General features: G+C 40.1%; 1 protein-coding gene across 3 annotated transcripts in view; it reads left to right on the top strand.

Moving 5' to 3' along the window:
• Nucleotides 1-9,885, top strand: part of RASGRP3 (RAS guanyl releasing protein 3) — an 86,887-nt gene extending 77,002 nt beyond the window's left edge. For 2 of the 3 annotated variants that reach the window (XM_048222592.2, XM_026478758.4), the window contains exons 11-14: nt 1,965-2,001; nt 4,054-4,179; nt 4,515-4,879; nt 8,220-9,885. In XM_048222592.2, the coding sequence (XP_048078549.2) occupies nt 1,965-2,001; nt 4,054-4,179; nt 4,515-4,879; nt 8,220-8,228 (537 nt within the window). In that variant the 3' untranslated portion in view covers nt 8,229-9,885. The remainder of the gene's footprint in view (nt 1-1,964; nt 2,002-4,053; nt 4,180-4,514; nt 4,880-8,219) is intronic. The other variant, XM_057309043.1, reaches the window with a different exon arrangement.
• The last annotated feature ends 5,995 nt before the right edge of the window (nt 9,886-15,880 follow it).

The following is a 15,880-nucleotide window of genomic DNA, read 5'->3' as shown; positions in this document are numbered from 1 at the left end:
CACCATAGTCCCTCCAAATCCTAAAACAACCTGAGGTCTCGAATCAACGGACTGTGGGGAATATTCCTATACACCCATCTACATGAGGTCCCTGTCTCCTGTGCATGGCTGGCACCCTGACCCAGAGCCCCTTTCTATCTTGTGTTGTCTCCGAGTTATTAAGGACCGTTAGCAAGCAGTGCTCTGAGTGTCCCTCCTGCTAGGACTCAGGCTTCACTCTATCTTCTTTAGCAGTTCCTGCAGCTATGCTAATAATGTGCCATATCTGGTTATTAGAATGCTTCTTCTTAAATCGTATCCTTTCCTGTCCTAGATCAGTGGCTTTTGCTCACACACAAAACACCCAGGAGCAGTGGTTTCCTGTCTTTCCCTCATGTGACACATTCTTCTTTCCCTACGCACTCGCAACAAGACCTTGCCAAGTGACTTCACCTCTTGAGAGCCCAGTCAATATATACATAGCATCCAATGAGTGAATACACATAAAAAGCTTAAAACTGTGCCTCTCACACAACAAAATTTCAATATGTTAGCTATCATTATTATGGTTATTACTATCACCAAAGGCTCTGTGAGGAAACAATTTCTTATCACTGCAGTTTCCCAAATGTGGGACCTTGCAGATTATTTAATTTTCTGGATCATCCAACTCACCTTTTATGGGAGAAAAGCAAACTAGATTATCTTGAAGATCCCTGTCTCTCTGACATGCTGTGATTACCCCGATGCCGCTTTTCCCTTTTCTGTATAGACTGCTCCGTGCCTCTTCCAGTCATCCGAGGTAACTGAGGCCTCCAGTTAGTTGTCTTAATAACTCTTCCTTCCCAGGACACATTTGCCTCTTAGTAATGTACTCCGAAGGACCCAATAACTTTTAAGACTCGAATCATTTTCCACTGGTGGAATTTCCTTGTCAGAAAGAGGGTAAGGATCAATCTTCTTGATGCTTCGAGTCACTTCACACTGGCAACTATTTATTCTTCTTATAGGGAGGGTCACAATGACCACACTCAGGGCATTGTTCCCCTATCATACATGTAAATGACACCTCCATCAGCCCCAGTAGGCCACCGGCCCTGTTTCTTTCAAAATCATTTTACTAAATAGATATCAGTCACCTAATCTAACAACTAAAAGGTTAAAAATGGGAGTTTTTCCAGCCTGAACTAAGCCCAATGAATTCATCAATATTGTATGTTTCTTTGTCCCTGGGACACACGTGCAATGCTGTGGGAGGCATGGGGAAGAAAATGCTGTGTCAGGAGGCCGAACACACTACCGGCAGGATGATCCTCTGAACCACCTGGGCAAACTCCCCCTCCTTCAACTGTAGGCCCTCAGATCTCTCCTGAGACACTTGTCACGTCCTATATCCTACTTCCTTTGTGGTGGCAGAATTGGAGCATTTTCTGCATCTCCCTGAGCCCTGGCACAGGCCAAACACTGAGCAATCAGAGAATGAATACATGAGCAAATAGATCTTTTCCTTTTCTGTATTTTTCAAGGTACAAACGCTACTCTGAAAAGAACCTAGCGCCATGCAAACCCTTTAGCGGGATATGCATCATGTAGGTTGCTTAATTTCCTGTAGGGGGCGCCAAGAGCAGCTGGAGTGATTAAAAAGAAGGCAGAGGGAGCTGGGGGCTTCCAAAAACAGTGACGGTCTCCCCCGTAAATTGTGCTGAGAGCACATTCTACCAAAGTCCAATAAATGTACCAACGTCAGTTTCCCATCCCGCTCCCATCTGGCTTTCAGAAAGTAAAGGGAAGCAAAGCAGTTATCACCCCAGCTGGAGTGAGCTTCTATCTGACAGGAAGGGTGTCAGAACCAGCTACATCCTGTTTGTGCTCCACCAACCATCATGCTTCCCAGGACTTCCTTCTCTCTGGCCTTGTGTGTGTGTGTGTTTTTTCCCCCAGATTTTAATTCAGGTTCTCTGACATTCTTTTGTCTTTTGTTACAGCTCTGGGGCATAATCAAGCAAGGATACAAATGCAAAGGTAAATAAATGTTATTTTGTAAAATTTAAAATGTGACATTTGGGGCAGGAATTAAATTTGTCTGATGAAACCACAAAAACACTTGGCATCATGGAGAACTTGGCTCTTTGGGCCATTGGTGACTGAAGAGGTAATGTGTCTAGGAAAAAAAACCCTGGAGTTTTTGGAGAGCCCCAATTGGAATTTTGAAGTTTGTTGCAAGAGCAAGCAAACCGTCCTTATGAACCCACATACATGTGGCCTCATCTCTAGAACATCATGTGAATCATCAGCACTCAGTTAGGGTGGGAATTCTGGAGTGGGACAGGCCTACCTAAAATACCACATAAAAAAACTTTGTCCTGCGTGGGATTAAGCACACACTCATTCCCGTAATACATATGCCTTTCTTTACGCTCTCATAGGTAGCTTTTCCTTTCTCCACTAAATCACAGCTGATGATGAAAAAAGAGGAGAAGCCTTAAAACTTATCTGTGTCCCTTTCAATGAATTTGTTCATATACGTCCCCACTTAATTGAAATTTATAAACAATTAATATATGCTTGATAAATGCAATACATAGGCACATTAATAGGCACTTAGACTGTGTTGCTTCTTATGCATATATGATCATTATATATTATTGGTGTTTAAGAAATTGCTGGATAGTTTATGCAGACTATTTGTACTGATGGTTTTAAGAATCTGACAATGCTCTTGAAAAATGTAACTACAAAAAGGAACATCTTCATTGCAGAATGCCTTCAGATTAATACTATGCCCTTATGGTGCCTTTTTTTCCTCTAGCTATTTTTCAGGATTTGGCCCTTGTGCTGTATGAACAGAGTCCCCTGAGGCTAGATGGGAGCTTCCTTTTCATCTCAAAAACCTTCCCTTTAGTTCCTGGTATTAGTTGTCTGAGTATAACTTGGATTTTTACTTTCAAGTAGCAAAGATACTGCAATATCTTACCTTCCAGCCATAGTTTTATTCTGGTTTCTGACCCTTATCCTCTAAAAAGACACACACACACACACACACACATGCACTCACACATATAAACACACTTTTATGATGAAAATCAATTAAGTCCTTAGATCATCTGTGTATATACAGTATTTCCTCTTAAAGGCAGTGGAATGAAAAAATTAAAATAGCCTGAACATTTCATTATAATTTGGTCTTTCCATGATGTGATTACAAGAACATTTGAAATAAGACCATTTGGGGGAAAAGCGAGTATCGGAAAGAATTAGAAAGGTCCTATTTGATAGTGAGAGGGAAAGGTGCTCTTTAAAATGATCCTATCTGTTCAGTAATTCTAAAAGGACGGTAGGACCTCTATGGGAAATAATTGTGTTGCTCTTTTCCAAAGCAGCCAAAGTCTTGTACCCCAACTAGCAATTAATAGTCTACTTTCTTAACTAAAGTGTTCTAGTGGGAGCTTTCACAGAGTTTACTGCCATTTCAAAGCCGTAGGCAAATCGGGAGCATGATATTGGGCATAAGCCCACCTTATTTTCTGTTTCTATGCAAAGAAAGAAAGCATGAGAGAAAATCACTTGTTCTGGAAGAGATTTGGAGGAATGAAGAATAAAAAAATGCAAGCGAATAGTGAATGAAGGGACATCTTGCTGTAAATGATCAGAGGCAGCTGTTGGTCCCAGGAGACACTAGAAACTGGGGTTTCTTTCCCTCATTCTGGCTCAAGGAGCCTCTTGGAGAATCTGCTTGGCCTGGGAGAGAACCCCAGTCCCATGGAATTTGCTTTTAGTTTGGGGCAAAGGCAACTCCCCACTATGTCTATCCCTTGCTCATTTGCTCCGCTGCATCTCAATGAATTGTGTAGAGAAGTTGAGCAAAAGCGAGAGGAACCCCAGGAAGGTTAGCAAGTCCCACTGGCCCTTTTCCAGCCCCTGGCCACACCCTACGGGCCTGAGCTGGACTCTGAGTCAACACGGGAAAGGGGATGGGAGGGCACAGTTGACAGCTTAAGTGCCACCCAGAAGCCCAGTCACCACCAGATGCACATGGTTCCCACTAATCGTCTGTGACACTTTGGGATTTTTCAGACTGTGGAGCCAATTGTCACAAACAGTGCAAAGACCTTCTGGTTCTGGCCTGCAGGAGATTTGCCCGGGCGCCTTCCTTGGGCAGTAGTCATGGGTCGCTGCCTGGAAGTCCCTCATTGCCCCCAGGTAATAGTCTCTGCTTTCTTTTCTACTTTGATTTCTTTCTGCTCTCCTTCCCACACTTGGAATTCTGTTCAGGTCTGGATCTGAACCTGGTCAGAATCATTATCAACCAAGGCCTACTTCAGTGTGAGGAGCTATGGCTACACCCTTGACCCCACTTGATTCTCTCTGCTTTCAGGTCTCACTTCTATGCAACTCACTGGCAGCCTTTTTGGGTCTGCCTCTGGTCTGTCTCTCTAGGACCTTGCCCATCGGACTTCTGTTGTTTGCACCAACTTTGATGGTTTGCTATAAAGCAATCAGACATCAAATAATCACAACAGTCTTCCCCCTTTCAGCACAGGATGAGGTGTTCGAGTTCCCTGGCGTCGCTGCTGGACACCGAGACCTGGACAGCAGAGCCATCACGCTGGTTACAGGCTCTTCTCGCAAGATCTCCGTGAGGCTGCAGCGGGCTACCACCAGCCAGGCCACCCAGACAGAACCTGTATGGTCAGAGGCTGGCTGGGGGGACTCAGGGTCCCACACCTTCCCCAAAATGAAATCCAAGTTCCATGACAAAGCAGCAAAGGACAAAGGTTTTGCCAAGTGGGAAAACGAGAAGCCCAGGGTGCAGGCTGGTGTGGATGTAGTTGACCGGGGCACTGAGTTCGAGCCTGACCAGGATGAAGCAGACGTGGGTGAGACCAGACAGGACGGTGAGGTCAGTTCTGGGTCAAACCACATGTAAAATCATAAGAAGGAGGCTGAAAGGGGTCGAGACGAGCATTATAGTGAGTCCAGGAGACAGCCTAGTAGTTTTGAGAGTGAAATGGTTGGGCATTAAGACATACCACTTTTCATCTTGCTGTTGGCTAGTTATGTGATCCCAGGCAAATCATTTATTCTCTTTCCCCCGTTTCATCATGTATAAAATGGAACCAGACAGGTTCTAAAGCTTAGTGAGGCTTGCCATTTCTGTGTACTGAAATGATGTCCCAGGGATCCATGACTGTGTACCCAATGGGCCAGTACCCTTTTCCAATCAGTTTAGTTTTCCAAGCTAGAATAAGGGCCCAAACTCGGGGTGGGGGAGGGAGAGTGATGGGCAGTGGAAACAAAAGACTTGCAGACAGAGAAGAAGAGTTAGAAACTCTTGCCCTCACTTTAAAAAAAAAAAAAAAAAAAAAAGAGGATTTGACAATATCGTGGAGAAGAGGGTGGTGAGAATCAGAGATGTGGGAGCCTCAAAGTTCTATAAGCCAGGCTCTGGCTCCACATAAAAATTACATTCGCATCCTCCAAGCATATGGAATTTGTTAGAATAAGCTGAAAATATAAATCGATTCAAGATAGACTTAGATACATTTATTAGTCAACAGTCCATAGTGTATTAAGAAAAAAGATTTGGGGAAATTGGTGTCATATTCCTAACCTTTCAAGCTGTGCCATGGAGGACAGCCATCGCCTCTCTGTGGAGTTGTTCTTATAAATGGAATTATTGGGTTAGGCAGAGATCCTATTGGATCCAGCCAGTGCTCTTTATTCTTATGGGTGGTCCCCCACATTCCACTCTTTAGGAGACCCAAACACACAATCTCCTTGGTTTCCCATGATGAGAAAAACTCCAGTGACCTTTAACCAAAATTCCTCTAGTTCCTTCCTCATTGAAGACAATTAATAAGGAGGCCACAAATTATCTTCAGTCTCATGCAGTTTATTGTAAGTTCCTGCTAAGCCATTTCTTTTTCCTTTTTTGTAATACCAACTTTTGAAAACAGCTGTATTGAGGCCTAATTTATGTACTATTAAAACATACTCATTTAAAGTATATATATAATTTAGTAGTTTTTAGTAGTCACAGAGATACACAACCAGCACTACAATCTAATTATAGAACATTTACATTATCCCCTTGGGGTGCCAGGATCGCTCAGTCGGTTGAGCATCCGACTCTTGATTTCAGCTCAGGTCATGATCTCAGGGTTGTGGGATGGAGCCCCACATCAGGCTCCATGCTCAGTGTGGAGTCTGTTTGTCCCTCTCCCTCTATTCCTCCCCCCACCCAATCGTGCTCTCTCTCTAAAATAAGTAAATAAATAAAATCTTAAAAAAAAAAAAAGAACATTTACATCATTCCCAAATGTACCCATTAGCAGCCAGAGCTCATCTCCCCTACCTCATCCCAGCCCTAGGCAACTCACTAATTTACTCTGTCCCTATAGATTGGCAATGCCAACTTTATTTTTAACATTTCTTCGTTGATCATCTTAGCAAATATTTCAGTCCTATCCTTTCGTCGTTTCTTCTACTGGCCTAGCATCGTTAAAGCTGGGAATATAAAGGTGAATAAGAAAAGGTTCCTGATATTATGACAGAAGAAGATAACCTAGGAGAAGGGATCTTAACTTCCTGTCTAAAGAAGGGCCTCAAGGAGTTCATGAAACTGTATTATATTTTATGTGAAATTATATATGGACATATGCTCATTTCTGGAGAAAGTGTCCACAGCATTGAGCAGATACTTAAGGGGGTCTATGACCCCCCCAAAAGTGAGAAATCATGGTGTAAGATTCTTTGAAATTGTGCTAGTCACCCCATTACCATCTAGCCTGTGGAGGCTGTTTCCATGAGCAATGTGGCTATAATTGAAATCTCAGGAAAAACAAGAGCTTCTGTGGGTAGAGTCATATAGGATGCCTACCTAGAGCTTTCAAGATGGTGCTCACCTCATGGACCACCTCTGAATTCAGAGGAGTACCTGCTTTTGCTTAATAAACAGTGAAAGTAGCCATGAGTTCACTTCTGTTTGCCTAGCACTGTTCAAGGTACTTAAACCTTGCTTCTGGCTTAGGAGAAACTCACAGCCTGTTAGATGTAGGACAGTCACTTGCATGAGTAGGAGTTCCTGGTCATCAATCTTTATAAGGAAATAGAGATAAAGATATGGATTTTTAAAATATAATTTTATTCTTTGAAAATTAAATATTTATACTCAAGTATTATACCTGCCCTTTCAATTTTCTCATGTCATAAATCATACAGGTGGTTCGCTGACTACTAGTATTTAATTTCATGTGTGCTTTAAAGAAGACAGTGTATTCGTATATAATATGCATGTGCTTTACAGTGTCCTTCTCATCCAAATCAGTAACAAATGAAAAGATATTTACCCTTGTTGAGGGAAAAAAGTAAAAAGGAAAAAATGTGACAAAATTACATCAGAGTTGAGTATGTAGACAAAGGGGTTTTCATATTTAAGACTTCTTTTCTGCTAGGCAAGGCAATGAATAGCATTCGGAGAAATGATCTACGGATTTATTATTTAGAATCAGACGATGTCTATGACTCCTATGAGTAAAAATGAGAAACTGACAGAAAAGACACTTATGTTTGTAATCTGTGTATTTCCTTTGGTGAAGTTCCAGGATTTACACTCATTTTAAAATACAAGGGTGTGAACATTTTTGGGGACTATGCGTATCATTTCACCAGTGATCATTGAGCTCCTGGATGTCAGGGACAAGATGGCAGGTCATGATTACTCTCTTGGCAGTAAGAATATGTATATTTTCTTTATCATGCTTTTTTGTTTTCCCTTAGCTTCTGTTAAATTAAATCTAACAAATATCATAGAAGGGCTAGGAAATGCTGGAGTAAAAAAAGTTTGATGTGTTTATGTATATCTCTCGCTACATATCTCTCTGTATACCTATGTAGTTTTATATCTTTCTCCCTTACAGATTTTCTCAGTGCCCTTATACAAATTTACATGTGGATTTCTAAGAGGGCAGCCTCAATAAGAAGCGTTTCATAGTCCTGTGTCTTGTGGAGCACCTTTCAGGGAACATTGTTGTAAACAACCTTACCGGACTTTGTAAGATTTAAGATTTCGTGAGCTGTGTAGACCACATGATCTCTTCATTCCCTCTAAATCTTGAGAGTACAAAGTACTGATCGTTTGAGATGTTCCCTTGAATATAACTGATAGACTGCTTTCTAAGGATATTCTTGCTCGGTTAAATGCGACCCAGCCATACAACAGATTCTGATTTGTATTGCAGGATGGCTGACTTCAGGCTGAGGACGCTGGAGGCAATAATGTTGGCATTTGGAAGGAGCAAGATGAGAAATTCTGAAGAACACTCCAACTCAGGAAGTTATCTGAAAAGATATCTTGGACTTTTACTGCCTGGTGATACCATGGGGTCTCCCTGATTGGACTGTGGGACAGAGGATTTACCCTGTGAACTATTTATTTCCTCCTCCCCAGGCCCTAGTCAGGTGTCACCAAGTCTGGGTGATGTAGTTGGTAGATTTCTCCTGTATCTTTCCCTAGAGCCATTTATATATGACTGAAGTGAAAACTTTTCTGCATGTACTTGATACTCATTCTCTAAACTCTACTTTTTTGTGAGAATATTATTTCAGTATTTTTGTAAACTTTTGGTGGGGGAGGAGTCGATTTAGAGATCTTTTTGGTATGTGTGCTTTTTGGACGGGACCAGGAAATCTCTCCAGATCCTGGAGTGAGGCAGTTCTTCTAACACAAGATGTTTACATTGTTCATACCCTACAGTTGCTATTATGATGTGTAACAAGTCATACATTTATATTCACATAAGTCTTATCAATTCTGCATCATAAGGAAGCTATGACACAGCCGTGAAAACTCTTCTGATATTTATAATTGCCATGGGGGGAAAATTAAGTATACTTGTCTTATCTGACCAGGTTTAGCCATCTTTCTTAAGACTCCTGTTAAGACTGCCAGTAAGAAATGTGCATAGTGATTACAAAACCAATTAAAGTTTTGGGGGATAAAGTTTAGGAGAAAAACCCACAAGAAAACCACTTAGTGAAATGAAAAACAATGAGCAATTCTTTAAAAACTGAAAACAGTTTTAAGAACTTTGTTATAAATTAAAAGTGTTGGTTATAAAAGAGAACTTTTGTCCTCTTCCTAAGAAATTGCCATCCACAATTAAAAGAATAGTCATAGAAATCAAATAATCAGAAACCACCTTTGATTAACATTTCATTTCAGCTTTTAAAGTATCAGTATTTTCAATGTCTCCCTTTGGGTCTGTTTTTTATATGATTAGAGGAGAGCGAACTTAGTTCAAGGTGTTCAAATAGAGAGATTGGATTGAATCAGTGGACGAGGGGATTGATCTACTGCCACATGGCCAATGAGAAACTGTAACCACAGAAATGCACTGGTCTTCATTGAGAGTTCAAATGTGTACCCCCATATAAGACTGGATTTATTTCTATTTGAGGCAGTTACTTCAGTAAAGAAATGCCTTTCTTCTCTTTTTCCATTAGATAAAATTGAGGATCGTTCTACTCAGCAAACACTTGACCATATGCTCTGGGCAGGTCCTTTGCTAGATGCACAAAGACAAGTAACATTAGGTCTCTACCCTTGGGAGAGATGGCTCTTTAAAGTACAGTTCCAGATCTGCTAGGACTGACTTAATCATGCCAAACAGAAATCGATTTGCAGAAATATTGCAAAGTAAATGAAGTTATTAGTTGAGGGAGCTTTGAAGAAGCTATGTAATAAGAGAACTCACTCGCCATTTGCAAAGCACCTCAAAAAGCAAGCAGCCATCCCCAAGTGTTGGCTCTATGTATATATACTATCTATTCCTATTCACAAATGCAATGGAATACATGTTAACAAAATTAAAAACAGAAAATGGCAATTTAAGTACATGAAACATTCTTGTTGTGTGTGTTTTTTTTAATTTTAAGAAAATTCAGGAAGGAAACTTGGATTGTTCTTTTTCCTCTCAAAGCAATTATTTCACTCGTCACTTAGTTTGGGTTATTTTTGAGTTTTCATATATAAGAAGAGTTTTATATTGTCAGCCTTTCTGTGACAAACATACTAAATATACCTCAACTAAAAAACAAATACAAAAAACAAAGAGAATAAAACATATTTGCATGTATGTGTATACACACACACACACACACACACACACACACTCTACTATTATGACTGCTGTAGAGGATTCTGTATCCACAATGAAGCTGCTTTGTAATATTGATTATATTATTTACTCACAACCAATTTACTCACAACATCACAACTCTGATGTTTCCAATCTGTCAGTTTCCCATTATCGGTAAGATAAGTAAATTAGGCAAACCCATGGTGAAGCAAAAAGAGCTATGACATTTGGTCCCTCCAGACCTTCCTTTTGTAGGTTTAATGATGATTAACACCTTTTAGGTGAAAGGCAAAAGCAAAACCAGACTCTTAACAGTGACTATTATCAGGACCAGGAGAGAATATGTTAGATGCTACAACTGAGTCTTCTTGAAGGATGCACAGATGGGATTGATGCATTTTTTAGATCTGCCTAACCAGAGGGTGGCCCTAATTGGTACTGAACACTTTGTTAGTGGCAGCCTCCTGCAGCAATAACATCCCCAAATGTCCATGGTAAGAGTCTCTCCAAAGGTCTGAAGGGCTTGCTGTTTAACGGTGAAGGCAGGACTCCTACAGAAGGGAGCACCAAACTGTGGTTGATGGTAAGAACCTTAGCGTTCCTGAAATAAACACATTGATTTTTGACTGAGGAGGTAAATTCAGTCAAGTGAGATATTGCAGCATGCATCTGGCATGCAATCCACAATCGGATTTAAATATCATCTCTGCCACTTGTAGTCACGAAACCCAGGGCAAGTCATGTACAGCTGTGTGAGCCTCAATTTCCTCATTTGAAAATGAGAGATTTCACCCCTTCCTAAACTACGTCACAGAGCTCTTGTACAGATCAGGTCAAAGAGTCTATGTAAATGTACTTTGTAAAGACCTTATAAGTAAGTCAATATGACTTTGCAGTTAAACAGGGTTCTTTTCTAAAATTGTCTACAAGATCCCAGACTATGGGTTTACATGGCAGTGTACTTTGAAGGCTCTAAACCCAACATTTAAATAAATTCTGTATCAAAAAAGAATTATTTAAATGAAGAAGTAGAAATGAAAAATATTTCAAGACGTTTTTCTTATTCCTAGCACTATGTGTGTGTGTAGGGTTAATTCTGGTCTGTTTCCTAACATTGGCTATTCTCTCTCTGTTTGAAAATAGGTAGGCAAGATTAAGAAACCAAAAGGGTAAAATGTAAATGAGTTTAGAGAAATTGAGGTCAACGCATAGCTAGGCTTAAGACTGGCTCTTGAAGGAATTTAGTTTAATAGAGGCAGACAAGAGGAAAACAATTAACTTTTAAAATAAAAAGTATACCACTCATTTGACAACCAGAATATATTTTACACCTACTGAAAGTGGTCATGATAGGAAACCCCTTGCGATTTAAGGCTCATCAGGAAATCGCTTCCTCCAAGCTACATCCAAAACTTGCTTGCTGAAGTCTAGAGTGTACTCAGACCTCAAAGAAAAGTATTTTCTTTTTAAAAAGGTAACAAGCATGTTGGAATTCATATCTATTCAGAAACAAAATGACTTGCAGTTTATACAAAATAGCATAAGGAAAGCATTGCTTGGGGGCATTCTCTAAGGCCTGAATACTGTGAAAATAAAATGTCATTAAAAAAAAAAAAGAGGGACGGAGCAGTTCTGGATCAAATGAAACGCATCAACCAAATGAAACACAACAGCCACATACCGTGTTGTAAACCTTGATGGGATTTTGGATCCAAAAATAAGTAAAGCAGAGACTTTGGGGGCAGCAATTAGGGAAATTTAAATACGGATGACAGCAGTTCCCCTTCTCTACAGCTCCTATTTCCACAGTTCCAATTACCTGCAGTCAACAGCATTGGAAGCAGGTGCTTCTCCTTCTGACCCATTGTCAGAAGGTCAAAGGTCATTAGTGGTCTAATGCTACGTCAGACGTCAGACGCCGCAACATTTGGCGTCACAACGCGGGCGTCACTCACCTCGTCTCAACACGCGGGAAGTTTGTCATCACATCGCAAGATGGCGAAGGGTGAGTACAGCGCGTTAAGATATTTTGAGAGAGATCACATTCACGTAACTTTCATTACAGTATTTTGTTATGTTGTGTTTTATTATAATTGTTGTTAATCTCTTACTGTGCCTAATTTATACATTATACTTTACCACAGGGACGTATGTAGAGGAAAAACGTTCCCTCTCTAGGTTTGCACTATCCGCGGTTTCAGACATCCGCTGGGGAGTCTCGGAATCTATTCCCCGCTGATGGGAAATACTGTATATGCTAAATAACTTATGGAATGAAAGTTTGTTCACTTCAGTGTGATAATGACTTCTTGGTATGTAGGAGAACGTCTTCATTTCTAGGAGATGTGGGCTAACCTAGTTAGGGATGAAGTATCAGTATCTGTATTTACTTTAAAATGGTTCCGTGGAGAAAAAGTTTTTGTGTAGAGCGAGAAAGCGAACGTGGCAGGATGTTAACCATAGCTAAATCTCTGTAAAGGGTCTGGATATTCATTGTACTATTTCTTAAGCTTTTCTGAAGTTTTGTAGTTAAAAAATAAAGTAGGGAAGTGGCGCCTGGGTGGCTCAGTCAGTTAAGCGTCTGCCTTCGGCTCAGGTCATGATCCCAGGGTCCTGGAATAGAGCTCCACATCCGGCTCCCTGCTCGTTGGGGAGCCTGCTTCTCCCTCTCCCTCTGTTGCTCCCCCTGCTTGTGCTCTCTCTTGCTCTTTCTGTCAAATAAATAAATAAGATCTTTTTTTTGAAAGTAGGGGAAAAAATTATTACTTCTAATCTTACTGAAAATCATTTTAAAAAAACCATAAGGGGAATAAAAACAAGAAACAAGTTCCATTTGCAGAGCAACTAGGAGGGTTTTGAAATCCTGGGCCCAACAGGAGAGATGAGCCCACAGCATCAGAGATTGATCAGGCTTGCAGGAGGACCTGGAGAGAAGTCCCTGCAATAGAGAGATTACAAAGAGAGCTACAAGTACCCCTCTCAACACAAAGAGGCCCATTCTGAAGTCCTTTGTTCACATCAGAAGGAATGCATGGACCAGCCAGTGGCAGGAGTTTTCTGGACCCCGTTTAGTTCTGAGAAGCAGAGGCAGAGCACCCAGAGAGTATTTGCAAGAAAACCATCTGTCTCTACCATAGCAGAATGCTACAATCTTGTGGTGGGGAAAAAAAAAATCCACAATTGCCAATCTCTGCCTATTAGCCTTTGCTAATTGAACTTACGTACAAAACCCAGGATCATGACAAATTTCACCTGCCCAGGACATTATCCTGGCTCCTTCCCTAAATGAACTTCCCACAAATTTGGATAAAAGCTCAAAATTAAAAACAGTTAAGACAAAACAAAAACCCTGGGGGACGTGGGGGGGGGGGGAGGATACTTAAACAGCTGTCAGAAGACCTCTCACCCGAAAACAAACAAGCCACATTGTTACAGAGCATGTGAAAATTGTTTCTCCACATATCAAAGCCACTTAATGAATTCCTGATTCACAGAAACCACGATAATAATAAATGCTTAGTGTTGTTTTAAGCTACTAAGTTTTAGGGTATTGTGTCACACAATAAGAGAGAGCTAACGCAATATCCTGCTAGGCAATTCAACCCTAAGATTTAGATTATCTTCTCTACTGCACAGAAATAAGTTGAATCTCTACCAGATAAAAATCGTTTGCATCTTACCAAGTTTTCTTCAAGTTAGCGTCTGGGTCCTAATCCATAATAAATAGTATAGCAAAGTTATATTCCCCTAGAAGAGAGTTTCTCAAACTCTGTTTGACATTTGTTTGCAGATGATTTTCGGGGGGAAGGGTTGGGGGCTCTCCTGCACATTGCAGGGTACACCACTAGATGCCAGGAGCACATCCTCTTCTCCCTCAAGCTGTGACAACCAAAAATGTCTCCAGACATTTCTAAATGTTCTCTATGGGGCAAAATTGCTCTTGTCTGAGAAACACAGCCCATGCATCAGAATTATCCTCAGGTGTTGCTCAAACACTCGGTTGGGCCCCATCCACAGAGTTTCTGATTTTGCTGGTCTGGAGTAGGGCCTGAGAACTTGCATTTCTAACAAGCGCTGAGGTAATGTAGGTACGGATGCTGCTGGTTGGATACTGCTTTGAGAATCACTGCTCGAGAAAGCCCGATGACCCTTAGTTATGCTTGTTAGACACTACGTTAGAATGAGACCCAAAAGCCGTGAAGCCATCTTTGGAGTTATTTCCAGGTTTCCAATGACTTTTCTTAGTAATTCTAGAGAAATAGAAGGTGGAGGCAGTTCTGCATAGTTATAAAGGTAAATATTGGAACAAAATTCTTAATCTTTCTAAATACCAGAATACAAAAACCAAAGCAAAGAGACCTTATAACTTTTAAAAGTCATAAAAATGGAAAACAAATCCTGAAATAATAAGACAGAACTGATTTCAAATATACCTGTCATATAAATGTAAACAGGCTAAACTCAACTAGTAAAAAAATTCTCAGACTGGTACAGAAAACCTAGTTCTAAGCTATGTATGAGACCCTTGTCATCAGTGATACAGATGCTTGAAAAGTTAAAAAAACAGGCAAAGGTGTATCAGGTAAATGAAAAACAAAGATAAAATATTACTCATAAATAGAGTATCACACAAAATTAAATTCAAGGCAAAAGGCACAAAATGAGACAAAGGCAGGCCTATTGTAAGACTAAAGAATATAGCCCACAATGAAAATACAATAATTACAAATATTTTTTCACCAAATTACAGAGCATCAACACTTACAGAACGAAAAGTATAGGACATTTAACAAGAAAAACACAGAAATACATTCATGGTATAAGATTTGTTTCACCTTCTCAGTCCATGCTATACCAAGTACCAAGTACACAAAAAATAAGTTCTGACCTGTGCCATCCAAAATGCCAGGCACTACCCAGCGTGGCCGTCAAGCACTTGAAACGTGGCTAGTCCAAATTAAAATGTTCAAAGACAGTACACCAAAAAGAAGGTAAAATATGTTACTTAAGAAATTTTGAATATTGATTACATGTTGCAGAGGTAAGATTTTTGATATAATGGGTTAAATAAAATATATTATTAAAAATAATTATACCTTTTTCACGTTTTTAACATGGCTACATTTTGCACACAGGGGGCACTTGGCTGGTTCAGTCAGTAGAGCACTTGACTCTTGATCTTGGGGTTGTAAGTTTGAACCCCACATTGGGTGTAGAGATTACTTAAAAATAAGATCTTAAAAAAATAAAAATAAAAAATAGCATACATGATTTGCGTTAGACTTCATTTGGACAGTGCTGCTCTAGACGAACCAGATAATTAACAAAGTGAATCTAAATAATTATAACAGCTAATACACATATGGTGTTTATTTCATTCCAGACAATGAAATAAATGCTTTGTACGTATTAGCCCATTTAATCCTCACAGCAGTCCTAAGAGGTCGATGTTCCCATTGCAGCCTTTTCACAGATGAGGAAACTGAGGCATGGAGAAATTAAGTAATTGGCATAACATCCCAATAGTGAATCTGGGATTTGGATCCTGTTAGTTTGGCTTCAGAGTCTGTATTCTAAATCATGATGTCAAAAATTGATGCATTAACATACTGAGGTTGCAGTTGGAAAACACAGATACATTTCCTGCTCTATCTTCAACGAAACATTCACAAAAATTGACTGTATGTTAGGTCACAAGGAAAATACCAGTAAATTTCAAAATTTTGGAAATAATACAGATAAAACTGTATCATAATACTATA

Source organism: Ursus arctos, unplaced genomic scaffold, assembly GCF_023065955.2.
Source record: "Ursus arctos isolate Adak ecotype North America unplaced genomic scaffold, UrsArc2.0 scaffold_8, whole genome shotgun sequence".
In the NCBI taxonomy this organism is placed as follows: domain Eukaryota; kingdom Metazoa; phylum Chordata; class Mammalia; order Carnivora; family Ursidae; genus Ursus; species Ursus arctos.
This window is presented reverse-complemented; position numbering and strand designations above follow the sequence as displayed.